The sequence below is a fragment of the Muscardinus avellanarius genome (genome assembly GCF_963383645.1).
Source record: "Muscardinus avellanarius genome assembly, chromosome: 11".
Taxonomy (NCBI): domain Eukaryota; kingdom Metazoa; phylum Chordata; class Mammalia; order Rodentia; family Gliridae; genus Muscardinus; species Muscardinus avellanarius.
The window spans coordinates 100,415,927-100,429,746 of NC_137797.1; the positions used below are offsets into that span (position 1 = coordinate 100,415,927).

At 38.2% G+C, this 13,820-nt stretch overlaps 1 protein-coding gene across 1 annotated transcript in view; it reads left to right on the forward strand.

The window, feature by feature from the left end:
• LOC308269623 (vomeronasal type-2 receptor 26-like) overlaps positions 1-9,971 on the forward strand; it is a gene marked incomplete at both ends in the record, with an annotated part of 28,650 nt that extends 18,679 nt beyond the window's left edge. Inside the window, one exon of the mRNA XM_080704990.1 lies at positions 9,052-9,971. Coding sequence (XP_080561116.1) covers positions 9,052-9,971 — 920 coding nt within the window. The remainder of the gene's footprint in view (positions 1-9,051) is intronic.
• Between the last annotated feature and the right edge of the window lie 3,849 nt (positions 9,972-13,820).

Sequence of the window (13,820 nt, forward strand, 5' to 3'; positions counted from 1 at the left end):
TTGCTAAGTTGACAGTAACATTCTGTATAGAATTAATGAAAGAGATTATTTGGTAAAATAATATCTCTGATACCCTGAAAGCAAATTCATGTTCATATATGTAGGTGTAATGCCTTGACAGTAGCCAGATCTCACCCATGTGCCTACTGACGATGTTATATTGAGGCGATTTCATATCCAGGGACAGAGACAAGTCATGGGCTGACAGTTTGTATTTAACGCTCAAGTCAGTTCCCTCGCAGACTCTGACTCCCTGCACAGCTGCTCATCATATTTCACCTGGACTTCCTGGGTTTAGTCACCTTCCCTGGTAACCTGCCTGGGAAACGTCCTGTCTCATTTAGATGCTGTAGTCATCTGTGGTGTTTCTCCATCTCACACTTTGTGTTTCCTTTTGCTTTTGAAAAGATTAACATTTGAATATGAGCCTAGATGAGTCTTCTTCCTTTTTATTTCCATCTTATTTCCATTTGATGGGAAAAGTTATCATCTTCAATTTTTTGGAGCATTGATGGTTGTCTTAGAGCCTGAGATTTTTGTTATAAAACACCCTTTATTTTCATTTCCAAACTTTCTGTGTCATTAAATCATAGGTCTAGATATTATATAACAGTCTATCGTTTTAAGTGTGTAAAGCGTGGTGGTGCAGGCTTGTAATCCCTGTGCTTGGGAGGCACAAACAGGAGGATCGTGCAGGTTCAAAGCCAGCTGCGCTGGTTTAGGAGACCCTGTTTCCAAATAAAAATATAAAAATAGGTCTGGGAGTGTAGCCCAGAGGTAGAAGGGTTTCCAGGAACCCCAGTACCAAAAAAAAAAAAAAAAAAAAAAAAAAGTGTAAATAAAGTGTTGCCTGGCAATGGTGCACACTTGTAATCCCAGCGCTTGGGAGACTGAGACGGGAGATTGCACAGGTTCGAAGCCAACCTAAGCTACTTAGTGAGGCTCTCAGCAACTTAGTGAGACCCTGTTTCTAAATAAAGTATAAAATAGGTCTGGAAGTATAGCCCAGAGGTTGAAAAGTCCCTGGGTTCTATCCAGGAGTACCAAAAATAATAAATAATAAATAAATAAATAAATGTGTAAAGTGTTTTATAAACTGGATTACTGCCCCATTGAAACATTTCCACTAATCTTATTTTGTATTTTATATCATGATAGCCTCCAGTGACATTAACTGTCTAGCCCAAGGATTCAGCCTGGTCATGTTTCCTCAGACACTTGTCGAGCAGAGGGCCTCTCCTGCTCCCCCTGGTGGTCAGCAGCCCTTGGTTCTTCCTTCAGTTACACACTCCAGTCTCCCTCTGTCTTTGCCTAGCTTTCCTCTTTCCTTTCTGACTGCACACACTGTTTTCTTTTTCCCATAATGTGCAGTGTATTCTGTCAGGGTGCACTGTAATGACCTCCCCAAACTCAGTTACCTATTCAGTGATCCTATTTCCAAATAAGGTGAATGTTTCACAGGTATCTGGTGTTAGGGTTTTAGCATATCTCATATGGAAAGTACTTAAGCAGTAACATATAATTACTTATCTATTTACTTACAAACATTCATATGCACTTCCCAGCTGTGATAAGTGTGTTAAATGTGGGGGTACCCAGTGCTCATCATGCAGACACCTTTGTCTTCAAGCAGGTTATAGCCTACGAAGGAATTAAATCTTTAATATATTGACAGAAGCAAATCCATGATTACCTGTTGTGATTTGTGCTAGAAAAGAAAATGGTGTAATGACAGGAAATTAACTGGGAAGGCAAATGTGAATGGAGGGGTCAGGGAAGACATTTGCATTTAGTGAAGTCTCAAGTGAGATATCAGTGATGAAATGGACCAGATTTTGAAAACCAGTAAAAATGGCTCTAGGAAGAGCACAGTGGAATGCTGCAGTCTGAGGTAAGAGTCAAGCTTGATATGAATTGATGAAATATCCGTGTTACTAAATTATAGAGCAGAGGTATGAAGTTGGTAGTCCTTAATAGGAGAGACGTGGGCAGGAGTCAGGTAATGTGGGACACTTCAGGCCATACTAAGAAGTAGGATGCCGTGACATCACTTTAGGATGGATAGGGTCATTGGGCAAGAGAGGAGGGGTGGAGCTTAGTCTTAGTTGCTTGCCTAGCATGGGTGAGGACTTGAGCCCCAGTCGCCACAATGTACCTGAACAAACTTCTCAAAGCCAATCACAGTGCTGAGCACAGGGAAAAAAGGGTAGAGGAGGGAATTGGGTGGGAAATGGAGAAGAACTCAGTGAGTACTGTGTGAATGTATGCCTCCATCACCCTGAACTTCAATAAGATGTATGCTTACAGTGTACCAGTAAGTTAAAAAATAAATCTATTCATAAAAAATGGAAAAAATACAAAAAAAAAACTATCCATAGAAACGCAGAAGTGACAAGATATCAGATTATGAATAAACAAACAATATTTTTAAAATATTTTTATCTTTTAGAAATGAAGAGCAAAAGCCAGCAGTGTTGGCCCAGACCTCCTGTAACTCCAGAACTTGGAAGGCTAAGACAGGAGAATTGCAAGTTAGAGGACAGCATCAGGAACGTAGCGAGACCCTGTTTCAAGATAAAAGTTACAAAGGGCTTTGATCTACCTTGGAGATAGAATGTTTCTGTGTTCAGCTACTAGTTTCAAAAAAAAAAAAGAAATGAAGAGTAAAAAATGTTTAGAATAAAAAGTCAATTAATGAGTTAGCAGCTGTTTGGCAGGGCTGCAATGAGATGTAGTGTACAGAAAATGCACAGGAATGCATTTCCCAGAACTCAGCCACGGAGGCAGTGTGGCCTGTAAACAGAGTAGGAGGAGGTAGGATCCCAGTGGGAAGAAGAGAGGGAATGGAGGAAAGATCCTATTCGAAGAAAAAGTCAGACTCTTTTTAAAAATCAATAAAGGAGAAAGGTATTTATCTCTATCCACATTTGTATAAAACAATCAGAACATTACAAATAGCAAAAGGTAAAAATAATGATTGTATCAACCCAAATCATGGTTAAATACAGAATCCCAAAAACTAAAAATAAAATGGTGTTAAAACCAGTCAGGGAGCCGGGCGTGGTGACGCACGCTTGTAATCCCCGCGCTTGGGAGGCGGAGACAGGAGGATCACGCAGGTTCGAAGCCAGCCGCGCTGGCTTAAGAGACCCTGTTTCCACATTTTAAAAAGTATAAAATAGGTCTGGGAGTGTAGCCCCGAGGTAGAAGGGTTTCCAGGAATCCCAGTACCACCAAAAAAAAAAAAAAAAAAAAAATAGTCAGGGATAAATCACATACAAATTATTGCTGCTGGGTTGGCAGTTAAATTCTCAATAGATGATGGAAAGGTATTTCCTTTTGCTTCTGGAAATGTTCATATTTGAATGTGAGTCTGGATGTATCTTTTTTTCATTTTATTTCAACATTTAATTTTCATCAAATGGAAATTTATTTTATTTTTTAAAAAATTTGGAGCTAAAGTAGTTGTCCAAGTACCTGTGATTTTCACTGTAAAATATTCTTTATTTTTCTTTCCAAACTTTCCATATCCTTAAATTTTTTTAAACAAAATTTTTATTGAACATAAATGGTATACATGTAAACTATATTTGGTGCCCTCTTCCCCCCGCCCCCATTTTCCCTTCCCCCCTCCCACCAATGGTTGTCCTCCATATCATTAAATCTTAGGTATGGATCTAATATAAGATTATTCATTTTAAAAATATAAAGTACCCTATAAAATTGGATTACTGACTCACTGAACCCTTTTCACTAATTTTCTATTTACCTCATGACTTGCCAACAGCAACAGGAATGAATTTTCTCACAGTTCTGGAGTTCAGAACAAAGGTTTCTGCACGATTAGATTTCCTCTGAAAGCTACAGAGTCTTTTCCTGCTCCTCCTGACTTCCACTGGTGACCACCAGTGCTTGGCTCTTCCTCTTCCATTTCTACCGTGCTAGGCCTCCTCTGTCTTTCCTCCTCCCTTTCTGTCCCCACATGCTGGGTTTTTTTTTTTTTTTATTCCTAAGGCTACCAGATATACTGAGTCAGGGAGCACTGTAATGACCTCCTCTTAACTGGATTACTTTTCCAGTGATGCAGATTCCAATAAAGGCTACATGTCATCGGTATCTGTTGTTAGGGCTTTAGCATTTCTTGTAGGGGAAACTGTTCAACCAATACTGTATAATTTCATATTTATTTACTTATTTACAGACTTCATCGCAGCTAACTGTCAAAGGTGGGATACACAGTGCTTAACAAGCAGACATCCTTTAGTATTCAAGCGGGTTATGGCCTATGAAGGAATTAAATATTTAGTATGTGAACAAAATAAATATGTGATTGTCAATTGTAGTTTGTTCTAGAAAAAAGAGTGTAATGGTAGGAAATTAATATAGAATGGCAAATGTGAATTGAGGGGTCAGGGAAGACATTTCCATTCAGTAACATTTGAACTCAGATTTTGGGGATGAAACAGAGCCAGATTTTGCAAAACAGTGAAATGACTTTAGGCAGAAAATGGGCTTATACGAATGTCTGAGGCAGAAAAATAAGCTTAATAGAAATTTATCAAATATCAGTGTTAGTAAATGATAGAGCAGGGATATGAAATTGACAGTCATTAATATGAGAGACGTGGCAGGGGTCAGATAATGTAGGGCAGCGTACTACATACTACCAAGTGTGAAACCATGAAATCATTTTAGGTAGGATAGGGACACTGGGCCTAGAGGTGGGATACAACACAGACCTAGTTGCATTCCTAGCATGTGTGAGGCCTTGGGTTTGATATTCAGCACCTAACATATATGTATAATAAAAATGTTTAAAAATTGAAAAAGAAGAAAATTCTTGGTAATATTTACAATAAAAACATGTTTTCTGATTGGGAGACTGAATAGGAAGGAGTCGGACCGTAGGAGCTCTCACACACTAAATATTTTGAAAGCAGATGTTAACGTAAAGTTAGGAATCTACCGATGTTGAAGAGAAAGAAAGTGATGGAGTCATTCATTTCCAATCTAACCTCTGCCATCTTGGTGGGGGCATCGCCATCAATAGCCTGTTTGATGATGGGGAAAATATCTAAACCTCTATAGCTCCACTGTGATGGGTCCTTCCACTTGGGCCTCCCAGTGACAGTGTTCTGCCCAGCCCAGTGACTGTGCAGTGGAGGCGAACTCTGAATTGCTGACGGGCTGGGAACAGCACTTGCAGAGGATGGGATAACCAGGTTTGTGGTGCAGGAGAATCTGGAGGTACCGCTGCTTCATGTCCTGTGTGGATTTGAGAACTAATGAGTCACACGCCATTGGAACTCAGCCAATTGAGAGACAGAACCAGGGGAAATAAATACAGGACACTTGCCTTATTACCAGCCAAGGTATACCAAAATTGTTTTGTTTTGTTCTGTTTGTGATACATGGGAAAATGATTTTTTTTAATTTGGAGGATTACAGTGATTTGGTACATCACAGTTAATAGGCTTTATAACCAAAACTGAATCAGGAAGCACATGGGTAAAATAACTTTTCAATCCTTTCTGAGTGAAACACTGACAATTTCTTAAAGGAGTGAGAGTTGAAATGCACAGGCGTCCAATACAGAATTTATTGCAATGTTACCTGCATCATTATATGAAGTAACTGTATGCATGTTCAGTTTGGATTTTCAGTAGTGACATGGACAGTGCAGGTGTAAGGCAGACTGCAGAATTGTGACTCTGTTTACAGAAGACATTTTGCAAATGCTTCTTTTGGGAAACACCTTAATGAAATGAGTATAATGGGAAATCCTATTCTCTAATTTTGCTGTGGTACAGTTGATAGGTTTCAGTGCTTTAAACACTCATATGAGAATTTATCATTTTTGTAGCAAGAACAGAGAAACCCAAAGCTCTCACATCTGAGGCCAAAAATCCAAGGACACATAGATTTCATATAAAACCCTCTATAGTCCTCATGTCTGTACTGAAATTCACATCTGGTGGTCAGTGACACATAATACCTTATCTCACAGTCTCAAAATACTTAAGCGTCATGGCATTGATTTCTTTCCTCCATTTTCTTAACATCTGAATTTGGAGAAAGTCAAATATCGAGGGCTGAGGAGTCACATTAAATTATGAACCCCATTCATATTATTGGCTTCTAGAGTTTAATCTCTTTATTCTGTGAGTTTAAGAATTCTGCTTATGCAGTAATACATTGGTTTCCAGGATTGCAACCACCTCCAACAAGTTGATAATTTCCAGTCTTCTGAAAGCTTACTCTCCTGATATCTTTCCAAATATACCCATCTCAATCAGGATGATATACCATTTATAAAATTGCAGAAGCTCATTTTCTTCTGATGTAATGTACATCTTTTTTTTTCTTTTGGTGGTGGTACTGGGGTTCCTGGAAGCCCTTCTACCTCCAGGCTACACTCCCAGACCTATTTTTATATTTTTATTTGGAAACAGGGTCTCTTAAACCAGTGCTGCTGGCTTCGAACCTGCGCGATCCTCCTGTCTCCGCCTCCCAAGTGCGAGGATTACAAGCGTGCGCCACCACGCCCGGCTGTAATGTACATCTTTTTAACCACTCTGCCTTTCTTTATTATTTATTCATCACTAAATTATTGTAACATCCATTCACAAATACTATCAAATCAGTCAACTATATTAATGTGTGACAAATTTTTTATAAATTCTCCTTTTTGTATCATGACTTTGCTCCTTTGCAATGATTCAAATACTTTCTCTACTCTCAGAGAATATTCCTAAGTATGATCCTTACCTTCCAATTTTCAGATTCAAATCATCACAGGGCAGGTAAAATGATCTTAAAGATTCAAATATGGCTAGCCAGGCGTGGTGGCGCATGCTTGTAATCCCCGAGCTTGAGAGGCAGAGACAGGAGGACCGCCAGACGCGCTGGATTAACAGACCCTGTTTCCAAAAAAAAAAAAAAAAAAAGGTATAAAAATAGGTCTGGGAGTGTAACCTGGAGATAGAAGGGTTTCCAGGAACCACAGTACCACCAAAAAAAAATTTTTTTTCAAATATGGGATTATACATCTGATTTAAATTTAACAAGGGCTGCGTATAACTCTTTTATTTATTTTTGTTTGTAGCATCTTTTATTTGTAATAACCTCAAATTGCAGACAATGAAAATGGACCTCAACAGTCCAATAAATTGTGGTTATATTAATACCATAAAATATTACTTTTTATAAAAAATGAACTATGGATATATCCATTAGTTTGAATGAATCTCTCTAAATAGTTATGGAAAAAGCCAAACAGGAGAAAGTAATTAGCCACACGAAAACATACAAAAGTATACAACTCACTGATAAAAGTGAATACAGTTATTTATTTTATGTAAGCCTCATGGTAATCACAAAGAAGAAACCTTTAGTAGAAACCCAAAAAATAAAAAGAAAGGATTCAAATCATAGTACGACAGAAATCCATTAAATCAGAAAGGAATGTAGCAATACAGAACAAAGAACAACCAAAACAATTTTAAAATGGCTAGAGTAAGACAATAATTTATAGTTCAGATGTAAATGGATTAAATCCTTTAATCTAAAAATAGAGACTGACTGGATAGATTAAAAAATGACTCAACTCCCTTGCCCACATAAGACTCATTTATTTTTAAAGATTTACAGGGACTGAAAGTAAAAGGATAAAAACTATATTTCATGCAAATGGAAACCACAAGAGAGCCGGGGTAGCTGTGCTGACATTAGACAAAATAGAATTTACATAAAAACTGTAAGAAGAGACAAAAAATGTAATTATGTAATCATAAGGGGGCAATAATTCCTTTCATGTGCATTCAGACTTGTTATATAGCCCATAGGCTTTTCCTTAGGTCATTAGAATACTGTCCATATACGATTGTAAAAGTCTAATGATTCTACTTTTCCTTTTCTCTCTCTTAAAATTAAATATTCTGTGTTCTTTCCCTACAAAACTCCAGGGTCTGCATGCTCATGCCAAAGGAATACATAGAAAGCAGGGGGTAGAATGAGTGGAATTCATAGCCAGTTGTAACAGCTGTTCATAATATCCCTGAAGAAGTCATTTTTAAAATAAATTACCTAAATTGTATTAATCTTTAGGAAGAGACATTAACAGCATAGAAATACTCAGTATTTAAAATATAATTTCAATAAAAAAATTTATGAGATATGATTCCACACCACAAGTATACAAATAATATTTTCTAATTAAAAATGTAGCATATAAGCCAATCATGGTGGGTGCACGCTTGTAATCCCAGTCTTTGTGAAGCTGAGACAGGTGGATCACAGGTTTGCAGCCAGCCTCAGCTACTTAATAAGGCCCTCTGCAACATAGTGAGACCCTGTTTCAAAATAAAGAATAAAAATAGTGCTGGGGGTGTAGCTCAGTGGTGGAATGTCCCTGGATTCAATTGCCAGTACCACAAAAGAAAAAACATGGCATATACAAAAACCTTTTAGTCAAATTCTAAAACATATGCCTTCACATCTTCTTATGATTTGAAATTCCTTTAATGTATTTATCCCTACATATATATTCATTTACTACATTTATGCAGAAAAGTTACTAAATTGAATAAAGACATCAAAATATATGAAAAAAACTGTGCAAAAATAATTTTGCACTATAATGGGGATTCTAAATAAAATAATAATTTATTTATTTAAATAAAATAAAAATAAATTTATTCCACCTCAATAAAAAGTGAGACCCCTAAAACTTATTTGTTCTTTTCATAGACGACCAAATCTATATTTCAAACAGTGTGTAGTTTTCTCTCAACATCATTTTCCAAATTTGTGGTGCTCCTTCTCATTGTTCAATTCAACTCATTCTGTGTATTTCTTATGGAATCAAATATGTGTTAGATATTTCTTTACATTAAGGAAGATATTCATCTACTTTTTCAATAATGTAGTCCAATGATAGTGTGTGTACATTTTCTTCAGAATACAATTACAATCTGTTCTACATGTATATCTGTTATGTGTATATTTGGGGCATGATAGAGGAACAGAATTAATCCATCTGTGTCCTTTCAGATATGAGTGAGTGTGTCAAGTGCCCTGAAGATTACTATGTAAATAAGGATAGAACTCAGTGTCTCCCCAGAATTCTGACATTTTTGTCCTATGAAGACACTCTAGGAGTTGTTCTGGTCTCTGTGGCCATTAGTTTCGCTGTCCTCACTGCTCTGATTTTAGGACTGTTTATCCTCTACCGACACACCCCCATCGTGAGAGCAAATAACACAAACCTCAGCTACGTCCTCCTCGTCTCCTTGATGCTCTGCTTCCTTTGCCCCTTGCTGTTCATTGGTCAGCCCAGCCCAGCCACCTGTGCCCTGAGACAGGTGTTCTTTGCAGTTGTCTTCTCTGTGGCCGTTTCTGCTATTTTGGCAAAGACCTTCATCGTGGTGGTGGCCTTCAAAGCCACCAGGCCTGGAAAGGCGTCGCAGATGAGGCTGGTGAGCCGAGGCTCCAACGCTATCGTCGTCCTGGGCTCCCTGATTCAAGGCTGCATCTGCATGGTGTGGCTGGGAACTTCTCCCCCTTTCCCCGATGTGGACTCACAGGCAGAGTTTGGCCACCTGGTCCTGCTGTGCAACGAGGGCTCCCCCGCCGCCTTCTACTGCGTCCTGGGTTACTTGGGCTTCCTGGCGCTTCTGAGCTTGATGATTGCCTTTGTGGCCAGGAGGCTCCCGGACACTTTCAACGAGGCCAAGATGATCACATTCAGCATGCTGGTTTTCTGTAGCGTGTGGGTCTGCTTCTTACCCACCTACCTGAGCACCAAAGGCAGAGCCATGGTGGCTGTGGAGTCCTTCGCGATCCTGGCTTCCAGTGCTGGCCTACTGGGGTGTATATTCCTTCCCAAGTGTTATGTGATTCTACTGAGATCTGAAAGCAATTCAAGAAAAAAATTACATGAGCAGGTTCCTTCTATAAGGCAAAGAAATTAATTTTCAAGTGACAAAATTAATAGAAAGTGAACAATGTTTTCAAAATATGAATGAATATTACAAATTGAAATAAATGTGCTTCATTAAATCACGACACTCGCCATGTAATAAAGTGTACCTGTCATCACTGGAGGCTCGGGGGTCAGATAACCAGATGTTCATTTGAACATCCCTGATGACGTCTGAACGTGCTCAGAGTGTCTACCACACAGTTCCTTGAATCAGTTTTCTCATCTTAAACAACACGCACAGGTTCAGCAAAGGATTAAGGCAAAAATGAAATGCAATCATTCACTTCAGATCATAATATTTACTCAAAATATGCTTCCTTCTGGTTAATTTATTTTAGCTGTGACTTTTTTATTTATGTAAAAATAACTTTTTAAGAACTTGTAAGAAAGATATTTATATATGCTTCTCCATCATTATGCTTCTCATAAAAATGATACTAGGAAATCTGGGTTTAGAGCCATCTAAATAATGCATGTGCTCTTGTGTATGATCAGGTGAATTTTCATGGATCAAAGCTTAGGCAAAGCCTCGCGGGAAACAGGACAATATCTGGGAAAAGACAGGGCTTCACCACGGGGAAAATAGAGGGTGTTGTCAAGGCTTCCTCTCTGTTGTCCTCTACCACATCATACAAGCATTTTGTCGTGAGATAGGCATCATTATACACATAAATTTACAGTGATTTTTTTTCATTTCTGCCACTGTCTCAATTAGCACTGTGATAGTATACTTTAATGAAATTTAATGTGTAGACTAATTTACACTAGTTCTTATGTCTAAATTATTATAGCTGCTTCAGGTTCTAAGAGATTGTATTATTTAAGGAAACATCTGGATACTTAACACAATAGAAATATTGTGATACTTAACACAATATATATATATATATATATATATATATATATATATATATATATATCTTTTTGCAGGTCTGGGGATGGAACCCAGGGCTATTCAACCTCCGTGCTACACCCCCTGTCCTATTTTTTATTCTTTATTTTGAAACTGAGTCTCACTGAGTTGCAAAGGGCCTCACAAAGTAACTGAGGCTGTCTGTGAACCACGATCCCACAGTCTCAGCCTCCCAAATGCTGGGATTACAAGCCTATGCCACCATGCTCGTCTTATAAATTATATATATATGGTACTGGGGTTCCTGGAAACTCTTCTACCTCCGGGTTACACTCCCAGACCTATTTTTATACTTTTTTATTTGGAAACAGGGTCTCTTAAGCCAGTGCGGCTGGCTTCGAACCTATGCGATCCTCCCGTCTCCACTTCCCAAGCGCGGGGATTACAAGTGTGCACCACCACGCCTGGCTAAATTATATTTTTAATGTAGCAGTCCAATTAGATTATCTCAAATGACAGACAGGTTATTTCAACATACTGGTCTGTAAACCATTGCCTTTTCCATTGTGAGTCTCTACCAAGCCTGAAGTCAGCTTGTAACCGGACTTCACAGGAGAGAGTGGTGAGAGAAGGCATCTACTCCTTAACCATCCTACCCCAGATGGCACAAAGTTACTTCTGTTCATGTTCTGTTGCCAAGGTTGGTCACATGGCCCCATTCATAATCTAGAAGATTCCAAGATCTTCCATAATGGAGAGGCCTTGGAAGAATCAGAGAACTGGTGTGTGTGTGTGTGTGTGTGTGTGTGTGTGTGTGTGTGTGTGTGTGATTAGTTAATTCCCAAGAGGACTCTGGTAAGAGTAAAACAGAAAGGGATGGTCCTCTCTCAGGGAAAAGCATGGCCACTGCTCCACTCAGCAGGGAGGGAAGCAGAGGTATGTAGAGCAAACCCAGGGATTTTCCCAGATTGGCCCATCAGAAAAGACTTCTCATACCCTATGAGGGAATGGGCACCTATGGGCAGAAAGAGGAAAGGAATGTGCGAATGCAACTTTAGGTAGATTCTTAAAAATTTAAATGCTGAGTTAAAGGGTTATTACACCTATAATCCTGTTTAGATTTCACACATATTGAGGTCTGAATAATTTAACTCTTTCTTTCCAAGTTGGGTACCTTTTATTTAAGTCTGATTTCGCTGATTAGGCATTCTAGTAAAATGTTCAGTGATGTAATCCCAGCATTCAGGAGGCTGAGACAGGAGGATCCGGGTTCGTGGGCAGCCTCAGCTACTTAGTGAGGCCCTTTGCAACTCAGTGAGACCCTGTTTCAAAATAAAAAAATAAAAAATAGGGCTGGGGGTGTAGCTCAGGGGTAGAATACTTCTGGGTTTCATACCCAGTATAAAAAAAATGTTCAATGAAAGTGGCATGAGTAGGCATCTTGTATTGCTTCGTGTTTAGCCTGTAGAATTAATGATTCTCTATGTATAAGATCATGTTATATAAGAAAACTTCTGACTTGGATGACTGGTGTCTGTTATTTTTTTTTTTTTTACTTGCATAATTACTTTGGCTGGGACATCTAGTACTATGCTGACTAGAAGTAGCAAATGTTGGCGTTTTTACCTTATCACTGATCTTAGAAGTAAACTTTTTAACTTTTCACCAGTGATCATGATGTTTGTTGTAGGCTTGTCAATATAACATACTATATTACAATACATTCCTTCTATGACTAAATTGACAATAACTTTTATCATGAAAGATACTTTAATTTTATAAGTGCTCCATTGACATTCATGGGGACGATGTTCTAGTTCATCTAATATTTCACACTTATTTGTTTATGTTTGACTAATCTTATAGTCCAAGTATAAATTCCAGTACATTTAGTTCGTTATTGAATTTCATCTGCTAGTGGTTCATTGAAAATTTTTGCATTTGGGTTTATCAGGAATATTTTACAATTTTATTTATTTATTTATTTATTTATTTATTTATTTATTTATTTATTTATTTTTGGTGGTACTGGGGTTCCTGGAAGCCCTTCTACCTTCAGGCTACACTCCCAGACCTATTTTATATTTTTTTATTTGGAAACAGGGTCTCTTAAACCAGCGCGTCTGGCTTCGAACCTGCGCGATCCTCCTGTCTCTGCCTCCCAAGCGCGGGGATTACAAGCGTGCGCCACCACTCCCGGCTGTATTTATTAATATGTGAATATTAGTAACAGAATATTGGGTTTCCTTGTAGTATAGTTTTACATGCATATAAAAAACTTTAATATGAGCCGGGCGTGGTGGCGCACGCTTGTAATCCCCGCGCTTGGGAGGCTGAGACAGGAGGATCGCGCAGGTTTGAAGCCAGCCTCAGCTACTTAGTGAGGCTCTCAGCAACTTAGTGAGACCCTGTTTCCAAATAAAATATTTTTTAAAAAGGGGTCTGGGAGTGTAGCCCGGAGGTAGAAAGCCTCTGGGTTCCACCCCCAGTACCACCAAAAAAATAAAAATAAAAAATAAAAAATAAAATAAAAAATAAAAAAACTTTAATATATCCATGCTTCACACCTTTCTATATGATCCTTTCTTCACTCTCCTAATATCCACCTTCTCCTTTAAAAGTGTGTCTTTTACATCTATGTCTTCTTTATCATTTTATCACAAATGAGAGAAAGTATACAATACTTGTTTTATGGAATTTGAATATTCACTTATAATCATGATCCCTATTCCAACAATTTTCTGAAAATGGCATGATTTTGTATTAATTCAGCCTGAATAACACTCTACTGTACGTATATAATATGCTACCTTTATCCATCTCTGTCCACGAGTATGTAGATGGATTCTGTGAAATTAAGCAAAGCCATTAATTTTTTAATGAAAGCACTTTGCTTTTTTTTTTTTTTTTGGTGGTACTGGGGTTCCTGGAAGCCCTTCTACCTCCGGGCTACACTCCCAGACCTATTTTATATTTTTGAAACAG